Below are 13,935 nucleotides of genomic sequence, written 5' to 3'. Positions count from 1 at the left end.
TTACTTGTTTTCTGTGTGGGAGGAAAAAAACTATGAGTAAGATGATAATTATGAGGCAGTTGGGGGAGGAATGGTCTGTTAGATGAGAAACAGGAGACGAGTGCATTCACTGAAGCTAATGCAGTCATACCTCTGAAAGGCTGAGGGCTCGTCTCATCACATCATCAGCTGATGCAGAACACTCACATGAACCATCAGAGGGGTGTAAACATCTAATAGGATCTAGTAGAATTCTTAGCATCCCTAACAATTATTCACCAATTATTTTAGTTATGCCAAAGCCACCGGGTGTAGAGCCATTATAAAACCGGCATGTGTCAGAAACCGAAGACCTGATTAGGTCATCCTTTATTTGATACACATCAATGCATTTAACTCCTGCTTGAATAGCAGCCAAAGAGAGAAAGTCTTCCTGTAAATTCAAGCTTGTTTTAGTAGCTCGTACCATTATTCGATGGAAGGTCAGTGCAATATTTTTCATTTGGGAAAGAAAGAAACCTTTAGAAGGCTTTGTTTCTTTATTCCAGTTACATTTTGGATTCTGTCCCAGAACTGCAAGGTCATTTTTACTAAAAGCCTATTCAACTTTTACCGATCAGCAGTGACTTGTAAATGCATGATACATAACTTGGTTCAAGTTACCATGGTGATTCACACATTAAAATCACTCCACACTTTCTAGCAAACTGATGAAATGGATTTGTGAAAAAGGAGGGACGAAGTGACATGCATGATGCACCACATTTCCCATCTGGGAGTAAGACACAAATGACAATGAATCGACTAGATGATGGTGATTTAACTAAGATTTAGATGCCCATTTCGTGTTAGTATGCATACTTGCCCATCCCACGGATCATTTACAATTATGAGGGAAAATGTCATGTGGCATTTGTTCACTAATGAAAACATGTATTTTGCAGATTAAAGCAAATGTGACTGAAGATCCCCAAATCCAAAACAAACTGGATCTGGGAATTCAGGGATCCTGCAGCTGCTAGAACATCAATGCTTTTTAATATCTTGGAATCAAGGCCAGAAAAGGAAGTTATTTTCTCAGTGATGAAGTGCTGCACTCTAGTGCTCAATCTGTACAACAAAACATGGAACATGTAGGATCTTAAAGGAATAGTTTGCCTCAAATTGAACAATTTGATGAAAATGTACTCTTCCTCAGGACATACAAGATGTGGATCAGAACAGATAGAGAGAAATGTAGCATTACACAATTTGCTCATCAACAGATCCTCTGTAGTGAATGGGTGCCGTCAAAAAGAGAGTTCAAAATGTTGATTGTTACAAAATAAGTAATCCACACAACTCCAGTCCACCAATTAACTTTAAATCACTCTCTACCAATAATACTTTGTTCACTGAAAAAGACCTCATCTGAATCAGGAGAGTAATGTGCACAGATCAAGAACCGCTTACAAAAACAGTCCTAAACAAATATGTTGGTGGATTTTGATCTAAGAGGACAACAGGGGATGGACTTTTTACACTAGTGGACGTATTATGGATTATGGACAGGTATTTTGGCCAGAAGAGACGGTTTAAATTTAAAATGCCTTAATAATGATGAATTTGTTTCTTACAATCACATAATTATTTGCTTCACAAGATGACTGGAGCAGATGGACTGGAGTCAATTATTTGTGGATTATTGTGATGTTTTTATCAGCTGTTTGGACTCTCATTCTGACGGCACCCATTCACTGCAGAGGATCCATTAGTGAGCAAGCGATGTAATGCTAAATTTCTCCAAATCTGTTCCAATGAAGAAACAAACTCATCTACATATGGCCTGAGAGCACGTAAATTTAAAGCAAATTTTCCAAATGTAAATTCTGTTATTGTCCTCACCTTCATGGAATTCCAAACCAGGATACAATGTGAATAATTTTAAAGTGAACTGTTTTTATAACAGAGGATCTGTTGAATTAAAAAGTGCAAAATAGATTTAATGAAGACAAACTTTTTTTATTGTTTGTTTCGAAAAGATCTGTGTGAGACAAAAATAGAAATCTCTTGTGGCTTTATGTAAATGGTTTGCATAATACATTTACATTATGAAATGATTTACTCCATATTAATTAATCTTAAGACTGACAAGACTTCATGTAATGCAAATACATTGTGACAATGCCTATTACATTAAAGTACATAATATTCCACATTTTGACAACATTTAACTTTTTCAAGCAATACTCAATTCCACCTGGACCTTAACGATATCACATACACAACACAGTATGTAATCAACTGTATGGAATAATTGGTAAATGTATTAAAAATTAAGAATATTCTTCTTTCATTTGGAATAAACTAAAAGCATCACAAAGTGAATACATTATTCCTTGCATAGATAGATATGACATTTTAAAACATTACACTATTTCAAAAAACAACGCACAATAATGTGCCTTTCAACAAATTACACAAGCCATATACATCACAAAACAAAATCACAGTGGAAAATGCACACATATTTCTCTAAAATCACACTTCTGCCAAAGCTTTTCAGTGCCTGCTGAGCTTATCAATCTACAAAGTCCACCATATAGTATACCAAATCATATTGTATTTTACTGCATATTCCTACTGTAAGAGCTCTGGTAACTTTTTCTATCAGACAACAATTAGTTTCTATTGTTCAATTAAGGCAATATTTGGGTTGCACCACTGAAATGAGGATGAAGTCAGGAACTCCAACACGTAGACTACAACACTTTTCCATCACAAAATACAGAGAGGTTCGACAGATAATTCATATCCCATGATGCATGATGTATAAGCACAGTGCTGAGAGGTTATTTTGTGGTTGTTTTAAGGCTGTTTCAGGTCAGTATTTGAGTCAACAGTGTGTTGAATCAGAGGCTAGGGGGCAGTGAGCACTGTTCCTGAGCTTGTGCATTTCATCAGGATGTGAACTGTGCAGACAAACACTAGAGGTAGACCTATATAGTATTTTCAAAATCTAGGAATATAAATTCTTCATCATATACTGTACCGTGGATTTCAATCAACATTTTCAGTACAAAACAACTTCTCAATTATTCAAACAGTTAGAAAATATCAATTTTAATCTTTAGATTACAAATAAAAAACTAAAATGAGCTTTTTTCAAATTTTTAAGTGGGCAGATTTAAAGTATACACACGCACACCTGTTTCAAATGTTTGGGGCAAAAACTATATAATGAAATAAATTTAAAATAGCTTTTATTGCAATATATTTTTTAAAGTATTTTCAATTAATTCATAATTTAGTGATTATATATAGCAGTTTGTTCATGTGATGTCAAATCTGAATTTTACTCTAGTCTTCAGTGTCCCATGATCCTTCAGAAACATTGGAAAATAATATTTTATTTTTAAATTTCTTTAAAACATATTACTGACCACAAACATTGGAATGGTAGTGTTATGTATGGTGTTTATATAGATACATTTGTTATATATAGTGTACGTTTTTGATATTGTGACTTTTTACGGTCTCTTTTAAGACAATTTTAGTCAACTTTTGGCTTTTTTACTTTTCAATTAAATAGTCCTGTGGTGTTAAAAATATATATATATATATTTTTTTAAAAGGTCATAAAACATTGTATTTATTCAAGAATTAGAAAAACGTTGATGTTGACATTTAGATAAAGTACAGTACATGACAAACATCAAACAGCTATCTGAGTGTCATTGTGACTTTTAAGAGAAAGCATTATTTGCACGCTTTTCTGATAGCATTAGCAACTAGTATTTCTCTACAAGTGGTCATGAAGGCCTGCTGTTTTTCATAATATGCAGCCTCATTAATAAACGTGGGGTACACTGTGTTGGCACCTTCATAAAGGATTGCTCTTCCATCAAACGTTAGGAACATAGGGTCACCCCGGTTCAAAGACTCCCAGTCACAGTCCTACACAGAAAGAGAAAGAGAGGGAATGGAACAAGACCATTACTGTGGAAAATAAGTGAAGCCTGGGAGTCAAAAGAAACACAGCAAACATCTGAGTCACAGGACACATTTTCTTACATGTGTTTCCCCCTCCTTGCATCCCTGTCATAAAGAGCAACGCTTTTATTCATCGCTCGAGGGTATATGCTTTCCTTTCAAAAGAAACACACTTCTCTATGCATTTACTTGATAGAATACCTGTAGATGAGGATGCACCATGGCTGTGATGTTGCCGTTGGCGTCTCTGGGATAGTCCATTCTCTCCTGGACTCTGAAAACATCCACTGTACATGGAGGAAACTCTACACCTATGACAGTGAAAAATAAAAAACATGGAAAATTAGGTGGGGAAAAAAACGGAGATTTGATCTTGTCTGTTAAAGGAATAGTTTAGCCAGAAATGAACATTTCCATCAATTTATGCACCCTCAGGTATTCCAAGATGTAGATGAGTTTGTTTCTTCATCGAAACAGATTTGGAGAAATTTAGCATTACATCGCTTGCTCACTAATGGATCCTCTGAAGTGAATGGGTGCCGTCAGTATGAGAGTCCAAACAGCTGATAAAAACATCAATGATCCACAAGTAATCCACACAACTTCAGTCCATCAATTGTGTGTTTGAAATAAACAAATCCATCATTAAGGTGTTTTCATTCCTTCTGGTGAAAATGTCATTTTCCATTAAAAGTCCATTCCTTGTCCTCTCACATAAAAATCCATTGACACATTTGTGACACAACTGTTTTTACCTTTTTTAGGCCAGAAGTGACAGGATTATGTGTGAGTTATTGTGATGTTATAATCAGCTGTTAGGAATTCACTTTATGACGGCACCCATTCACTACAGAGGATCCACTGCATCCACAAACTCATCTACATCTTGAATGGCCTGAGGATGAGTACATTTTCATTTTTTTTAGGCAACCAAAGTATTAATCTGTGGCTTATATAGAGATGCATTACATCTAGAAACATGTTTATTATGCTTAGGTCACGCTGTATTTTTTCAGCTTTGGTTCCTTCAGCGGGGAGTGGGATCAAGCCGGCCTAGAAATGTTATAAAAGCAAAATCTTTTTGTAAATAAGCAGACCTATTTGCCTGCTTCTCTCTGTTAATTTGTCTAGACGTATTTGTATATTTATATGTCCAGAGTATTTTTCCAGGAATTTTCCATCCTGTACCGTGTTAATAATATGTTCTAGCACTCATGTGATAAACGTTCAGCATTGTGAGCATGGACAGTCAATTCAAATATAACTTTCCAAGTTGCTACAAAGAGTTTGGCACTCCTCACATTATGGTACAAGTGTTGCCATTATAATCTTCCTTTACGTTATCACTATCTAAAAAAGCACAGAAAAAAAACAATGTTTCATATTTCAAGTTAACTGGAACATCTAAATATTACAAAAATATGTTGTTTTACAGCCCCATAACACCCTTACAAGGAAGACAAATGCTGAAGTGCTCCTCGTGTTTCACTAAACATTTTTCTTTACATTTATTCTTTGATGAGTTTATCTTTGATGTGTTTCACTTTGTCAAACACAGGGTAAAACAACAAAAATTTGAACCCTGCCATGTGGCAGTTTATTTTTATAGTGATACAAGCCATTAATTATATTATTTTATAATATGCTGGTCAAAGGTTTGGGGGTTAGTGTGTTTTTTAACACTTTTACTCAGCATGGACATGAAAATGAACTTTTGTCAACTTTTGTCTGTCACTTTTGATTTCATGTAAATTAATCAATGTTAAAAAATATGCATTTCTGGAAAAATGTATCAGAATTTCATTGATTTCTAAAGGACTGTGTTAGTGGCTGCTGATAATTCAGCTTTGCCATCACATGACTGACATGTTAATATTAAAATGTAAATATTTTAAATAATTCACAAATTTACTGTTTCGACTGTATTTTTGATCAAATAAATGCAGCTTCGTGGGCATATGAGACAAGCCATGTACACAAGTTATGAAAAGATGAATATATGCATCAAAAAACCTGCTCAACATTTATGTTCCAAATCCCTTAAAGTATAATATGAGTAATATTAAATGTAGTCTTAAAACAGTTGGATCACTTTGCTGTTAGCATGTGTTCATAACAGATGCCTCTTGCGTCATTCAAATCCCTGAGTCCTCTAATTAATCGTTTCCATTATGTCAGAGCTCTTGTTTTGCTTGTTATGTTGATGTGGTCCAAACATGGTTCCACGCTGGCAAACGGAAAACACGTTTGAGCGCTCACAATGAGACATTCAGCCACAACAATGCAGCCCCTCTACACAGCATGACTCCACAAAACCCAGCAAGCTACTAATGACATGGAAACTAACCAACTAGCAAACAAGTATTCAAGTCACAAAACAGCAAAACCAGAAGAGAAACTAGCCATGCTTGTGAAGAATGGAAAAATGCGTATCCATGTCAGGCTGAAAGTACACGTGACTACCTTGTTTAAATGTTTCCACAGTTGCAAGGGGGAAAAAAAGAGGAAGATAAATGCTTGAAGAAGAAGTCTATACTTCAAACTGGCTGAAATGCCAAGGTCGGACAGTTCATATTTAAATAAGTGCTTGCTGACTCAATGACCTGAGAGCATAACCGGTTTTCTTGAAATGCCACACACTATCCTGGCTGAGAAACGCATGGCCATGGGGGAAAGAAAGTTATGTAAACATGAAGCATCTATAAATGATATGAGAAACACATTATTCAAATGCATTGTTGAAAACTATTCAAAATGTGAATTGTGAGATATCTGAAAAACATTGTGGATCCATACTGTCACTGCACATTTACTATTGGTTTATATTAGAAAATAATGCTACTGTATAGGAAATAATCTGACACTGAATACTGGGGTAATGGCTGCTGAAAATTCAGCTTTACCATCACAGGAATAAAGTACATTTTTAACATTTATGAAATAAGTTATTTTTAAATTATAATTACAATATTACTGTTTTATTGTATTTTTGATCAAATAAATGCAGCCTCTGTGAGAATAAGAAAATTACATTTTAAAAAATATAAAATAATTATTTAAATGGTAATATTCAAAATATTGCTGTTTTTCATGGAAGCCTGTTTCCTCTACAGAATAAAATAGGTACTTGCTTATCTCACAATTCTTTTTTTTTTTCCATGCAGGTCAGAATAGTAACATAAAAACTATATAAACTCGCAATTCTAATAAGAAAAGTCTGAATTGTGAGATATTGGCCTAATCTTGCAATTGTGAGACAAAACGTGTGGGGATTGTGGGATAAAAACTAGGACTTCCCTTTATTGTTATTCCCCAGCGGAAAAAAAGAACTGCAAGATGTAAACTCAGAGTTGCAAAAATAAAGTCCGAATTTTTTTTTCCGCAAAGAGCTTGATTGACAGGCGATCTGACCAATCAGAACGCAGAGATTATGTGCCGCCGCTGCTATCTGCCATATTGCCCGACAGGTCTCCATACTAATACATGTTAAAACAGGGTAAAAAGATTGACTGAACTGAAACTTTTTCAAAATAACAAAATATATAAATGTGTGGAGGGTTAAGCTGTGCTGTTGTTGGTTGCCACAGTAACGGTAATGAGCTAAGGTATTCCTTTAAAGTACTTGTTTTGGTACCAGAAAATCTGTCATGTCCCGTGCTGTAAAAACTGTATTTATTGTTGGAATTTCTTTAGAAATGACTCCGTTTAAAAGCGGAGGGTCCTGAAACCTTGTTTCATATCAGCAGTAACCTGCTCTGTCTTCTCTGTCGGTGTGTGGTCAGTTTCCTCTTTGATCTGCGATGTATTTTTCACTGCGTGTGAACACATGTAGTGTAAGAGTGGCATTGTTTGTCGGTCATGGCAACAGTAACTAAGGGTGGGCGGGTTTTGAGAACAGTCAATTCTGAGAATTATGAGGTGCAAAGGCGTCCATAATTGTCCTGTATTGTTTATCAAATAAATGCAGCCTCTGTGAGCATAAGAGACTTCTTTCAAAAGCATTTTCTTGCAGAGCCCAAACTTTTGGGCAGTGAGTGTGTGTCTAAGTGTGTTTATATATAGTATAACCATTTGTCTTGAAATGTCACACACTATCCTGGCAGAGAAACAGATGGCCACAGGAGACAGAAAGTTACGTAAACGTGAAGCATCTATAAACAATACATCATCATTCAAATAGCTTCTCATCGAATTGCGTGACACATCTGAAAAACACAACATTATGGTTCCATACTGTTACTGGCCATACTAGTATCACACATGATTACTATTGGTTTATATAAGAAAATAATCCTATTGTATAAGAAATATAGAAACTAATGTTATTCTGGCCACCTCAGTTGACTTCAAAATCCCTTTATAGAAACACATTCCAGGTTCAATGCAGTAAGCGTGCTGATCTCTGCTTAACCTCCAGTGACCTCACCACTATTGAAGAGCTCGATGAAGTCCAGCGCATGTTTCAGTATCGTCCTCATAGATTCAAATACATTGCTCCTCAAAACACCCTGTGGCTGCGGGCCCACCTCAAGACCTGCAACACAAACACATCTATAAGACACTGGTTCACACAGGACTATTCGCATCACAGACAGCAGTGAAGCACCATGTTACATAAGGTGCAACTGGTACTGTGTTAAGTTTCCACTACAATATTAATCCATGGAAAAAGGAATCTCATCAGATGACAAATAATGAGCTCTAGAGGTCTACAGAATTATCTACAGAAGCTCTGAATGCTTTCACTATAACTTAAAGGGGACCTATTATGCAAAAATCACTTTTATAATGTGTTAGAAGAGTTGTGTGGCTGCAGATTGTGAAACCAGCCTACAGTATAATGGTAAGAATCCACCAACTCATTTTATTACAATCTAAAAAAAAATTATAAACAGTCTCTCAGAACGACCTGTTTCAGATTCTCCCTCTGTTCACGTCATGGAGGGGGGAAAGTCTTGCCCATTTGTGACGCTGCCCCATAGACAGCCCTGAGTGAGAAGCTGCGGTCCGCCTCCGCCATTACTGATTACTTGCTGTAACTGCTGGAGATATACAATGTCAACGCCGAAGAGGCTTTTCAAGTGTTGTGTTTTGGGATGTGCTAACGAACATAGGAGTCTCCACAGACTCCCTTCATCTGAGCCGGAGGAAGCTGTGGTTAAGTTTCATTGTCTAAGGAAATGTCCCGGAAACAAAATCTGTAAAGTCTCCAAAACGTGTAGGAATCAATACCAACGCTTCCTGCGCGAACATCAGCCCCAGACAAAGTAAGTATCACGCATTTGTTTTACAAATTGCCTTTCTGAAAGAGTTTCTTGGCACTCCGTAAGGCTAATGATACTAAAGCTACCATTGTCTCTGTCTGTTTTCAGTGGTGCTGTCTTCATGAATGATCGTGAATAGGAATGTGGTAGTTAAAAGCTGCACATGAAAGCAATGTGAGTCGATCGCTTGAGTTCGTTGAGCTCATAATCACCAATGGGACTTATAAAGTTTGTGATAGCATGCCATACACCATGAGACCAGCTATGTTATAATTTTTATCCCGGCATGCTCCCGTCTGTGTAATTCATAAGCGCGAATTTATTATGCACAGTACAATCAGATGACTGACTTTGAAACAGAGTACGTTTTCTGTAAAGATAACCGGCTTGTACTAATCGTAGAATGTTTATTCGGAAAGGCTAGCACTGCTAATGCCAGAGCGTGTGAGCTCTTGAAGCTCCGCCCTCTTTTCCGGGAGCACCAGCTCATTTGCATTTAAAGCAACATACTCAATAACAGAGCGTTTGGGCTCATACCCTAAAAGTGGCAATTTTAACAAGCTATACAAAAATATCTGTTGGGTATTTTGAGCTAAAACTTAACATACACTCTCTGTGGATATCAGAGACTTATTTTACATCTTGTAAAAAGGAGCATAATAGGTCTCCTTTAACTTTTCATATTATCCCTCATTATTCTACTTCTTTGCAGCTGGCTGACTTTCAGGGGTAATATTAAACTCAACTTAACATTAGGTTTGACCTGCTGAGTATTCAAGGACTTTGGTACTCACCAATAGGGTGTTTGGCCACAGAGCGTGTGGTTGAATACTTCAGCTGAGGGTGTTCATTTAACAGTACTGAACAGGTGTGGGGAGCCATAGCTTTCTGTAGGGAGAAGAGCACAGGTGTCTGTGTAAAGATGGCTTTTTTACTTATTTTAAGACATTAAGCAAAATCTTGGTTGGTAAGATTTTTTATGCTCACCAAGGCTGCAGTTATTTGATGAACAATACAATAAAAACAGCAATATTGTGATGTATTATTGCGATTTAAAATAATTGTTTTTCATTTTAATATTTTATACATGTAATTTATTCCTGTGATTCAATGCTGAATATTCAGCAGTCATTACTCTTGTCTTCAGTGTCACATGATCCTTCAGAAAGCATTATAATATGCTGATTTGGTGCTCAAGAAACATTTCTTATTACTGTCAATGTTGATTTTTCAACATTGTTCGATGAATAGAAATGTATTTAAAATAAATCTTACTGTCACTAGTTTTACTGTCACGTTTGACCAGTTTAATGTGTCCTTGCTGAATTAAAAAAATATATTTTTTAAATATTATTTTAATAATATTGTACAATATAATTGGATCTAGTTTCTTACTTTAATATAATGCACCATCTGAAGGTTGAAGAGGTCTGTTGAGCTTTCCAGGATGAGGGTGGAGCCCATGTTTGAGGTGGTGTTGTGAAGGTCAAAGATGACATCATATGCATCTGAGCTTCCTTTGGGTCCGAACATCCGATTTATTTCCTTAGCTCTCTGGACTTCATATGGCAGACCTTCAACATCTGGAGCACTGTGGTTGGAAAAATCCTTATCAATATTAACAATACAATAATTATAAACAAGACATAACAAAATGGTCAATTAATATTCAATACAAAACACAAAAAGAAAAATACTTTTTGAAGCATGTTTAAGTCATTTTAATTCCATAATTAGTGACTTAAATAAACATGCACCAGTAAAATGTAAGACACCTAGAAGTTCAAACCTATCCAAGACATTGAAACCTTTGTCCTAAAGGAAAATAGCATGCAGGGACTGGTGTTAAAAATCCCTTGAATAGCAGTTAGGGGCAGGTGTATCGTTAACTCTTAACAGAACAGTGGATGACAAAAAGATCAGCTATTACACTAACTTATTTACTTTTTTTTTTTTGAAAATGCAAATTTCTAGATTTTAGATTTTAAAAAACAAATTTGCTCTAAACTGCTTAGACAAAATGTTCCAGAAATATTCCTATTTCACAACATTGACAAAATTACACACTTTGTCACCAGCAGGAATAAAACAAATCAAAGAGATGCATACAATCATGCACACAAAGCAAGGGAGAACTGAAAAATAAAGCTCAGAGAATTTCATTAGGCTTTCCACCTGAAAACAAAAGGAAAATAAAATGCATAAAAACATTCATCTGTGGTGAACATCTGTTGTGATGTATTGTGTATGTTTTGTAACCCCTCAGTACATAGTATGACGTGTCACCTAGCATTGAGTGAGATTAACTGTATCTAGAATTCCACCAAGACATGCCCGTTTTAATTTGCAAACCTCATTTTGTATTGAAATGGTCTATTCTCAATAAATGGAAAAGTTTTCCAAAAGATTTTATGTAAATGTAATAGAGCAAAACCATTTATATAAGAATAAAAAAAAGACAAAGCATCAAAATCCCTGTATTTAATGTGACATTGAAGCACAGAGCAAATTCATTTTAATATATCTGTATGTAAAATATAGATTCTTCATAAGCTGTTGTTTTGGTACATTGTACTGCTCATTTATCCTATATCCATGAATGTTTTTCAACTTAATGACTTGAAAAAGAAAAAGTGAAGTGTACGCATTTTCTCTTGGACTGTTTATACATTGGATTTAAATTTCTAGTTCAACTGTTTTAATCTAGAATATCTTCTGTATGTATTCTATTACTGTTCTATTCTAATCATGTCCTCCAAACTAAAATTCCAGGTTAAATACAGGTTAAATTGACCAGAAAGCCAATAACAGGCTGTTTAATTGTGATAGGGGCATGTTGTCACAAAAGGTCAACGTGTTCAAAACAACTTTTTCATGAGTAACAACAGCAGAACTGTTGAATAACCAATTACATAATTTAACGTGTTAATGTGTGCAATACTGACAGTAAACTGACATTCTACAAACACGTATGCACATAATTACATGTCCTCAAATAGCCAGTTTTACCACAGAATGCTATATAGCAGGATCATTTCATGACCCAAATCACGCTTCACTCACGTTTCTCTACAGTCCTGACATGAGCGGCTCAGATCAGCTGACCGCTCGCTCCACTGATATTTTATCGCTCGATGTAAAGGAACTGTTTACAAGGGACGCGTTCAGCTAGACTGAGAACGCAGCGTTCAAACAAGGCGCGAGACGCAAAACGTCGATCTGAACAACAATAAACAACACGTGTAGAACGCAATAATAAACAAGAGCGAGAAGGTTTTATAAAAGCGAGCTGAAAGCCGGACTAGTATAGAAACAACGCGCTTTGCAAGGTGTTTATTTACCTGAGGTTGTCAGGCGTAAAGGCTCTGTTCAGATCCGTGTCGATGTACCTGCTACATTTCTCCACTGCTCTAGGGTTGCTTATGAACGGCTTGATCGCCAGTCCGTTTCTCTCTATCTCGGCTGAATTCTGTATCCACATATTTACCAGCGTTATGCCAGACATCTCATTTCCATGTGTGCCTCCAAAAACAGCCACTCGTTTGGCTTCTTGTAAACAAGAAATATTAGTTCGCGAACTCATGGCACGACGCGCGCGGTTTAGGAAAGACGAGAGCGCAAAGTTTCCACACAACTGCTGTTTCCTCTAGTCGCCGGTGCGATGTGACTGCTGTTATATAATGGTTATTTGAAGACTAAGCCCAGAGCATAACCGCGTCCGTGTGCCATCTAACCTACGTTAACGCGCATGGCTCGGGTTTCACAATCGCGCTGTGGTTTATGGAGCGATTAGATGTTGGTCGACTTGGTCATAATGTCACAGGAGATTATACACGGAAAATAAACAATAAACGCGAGCAGGTGACCTATGCACCCAAGCAAACTAAACCTAGTGGGTCAACTGAAAAAAAAAATCTATTTAGTGAGTAATGGAGTCAATATTACTAGTCTCTGTATTCTGATTATTTACCCTGTTACAAAATCAAAGTAGGTTAATGGGATTTCAAATATTAGTAGTATTTCTATACAAACAGATTTTGATAAACAACAAAAAAGACTTGTGAAATCACAATAAGTAGTGCTGAAATTCAAGAGTGTGATCTAGCTTTTACAAATCAGTTCAACAAACTTAAACAGAAAAAAAACAATACAACACAAAACAAACAGAACTTAAACCTTTGCATGTCATGAGCTATGCAAGAACTTTTTGAATGAATTGTTTTAGTGAATAATTACTGATTGATTGATCATTGACTGGCATATTGACATAACTTGCAGAAAAAAAAAAAAAATCACTGACCAATTCCCACCACTAATTCATAGACAAGACGTGGATTATTTGAAATTCGAAGAATGGATGTGCTGTTTTTATGAAATGTTAATATAAGGATGAAAGTAAGTTACCCCAAAATTAAAATTTATATTTACTACGTATACTTACTCTCATGTGGTTCCAAACCTGTATGACTTGGCTACTTTCTTTGGTGAAACAGAAGTTATTCGGATGAATGTTAGTAACCAAACTGTTGAGGTGCCCAATGATTTCCATTTTGAGGAGGAAGACAGACAGACAGACAGATATAAAAATACTGGGACATTTTCTCATATTTACAGAAGACCAAGTTATACAGGTTTGGATCGACTTGAGGGTGAATAAATGACAGATTTTTCATTTTTAGGTAACTAAAAGTAAAGTCAACATCCAGCAAAATGAATTCAA

At 36.0% G+C, this 13,935-nt stretch overlaps 1 protein-coding gene across 2 annotated transcripts; it reads right to left on the bottom strand.

The window, feature by feature from the left end:
* Positions 1 to 3,582: 3,582 nt before the first annotated feature.
* Positions 3,583 to 12,940, bottom strand: aspa (aspartoacylase). 2 transcript variants are annotated; one of them, XM_079419123.1, is made up of 6 exons: positions 12,557 to 12,940; positions 10,611 to 10,806; positions 10,010 to 10,103; positions 8,378 to 8,485; positions 4,153 to 4,262; positions 3,583 to 3,915 (listed from the first exon to the last, which is right to left on the bottom strand). In XM_079419123.1, the coding sequence occupies exons 1-6, from the start codon at positions 12,796 to 12,798 to the stop codon at positions 3,718 to 3,720; spliced, it is 948 nt and encodes a 315-aa protein (XP_079275249.1). In that variant the 5' UTR covers positions 12,799 to 12,940; the 3' UTR covers positions 3,583 to 3,717. The 2 variants fall into 2 exon arrangements, with proteins under 2 accessions (XP_079275249.1, XP_079275250.1); XM_079419124.1 differs by lacking the exon at positions 8,378 to 8,485.
* Positions 12,941 to 13,935: the final 995 nt, after the last annotated feature.

This window comes from Barbus barbus, assembly GCF_936440315.1.
Source record: "Barbus barbus genome assembly, chromosome: 6".
Classification (NCBI taxonomy): domain Eukaryota; kingdom Metazoa; phylum Chordata; class Actinopteri; order Cypriniformes; family Cyprinidae; genus Barbus; species Barbus barbus.
Note: the sequence above shows the minus strand (reverse complement) of the source record. Positions and strands in the feature narration are given on the sequence as shown.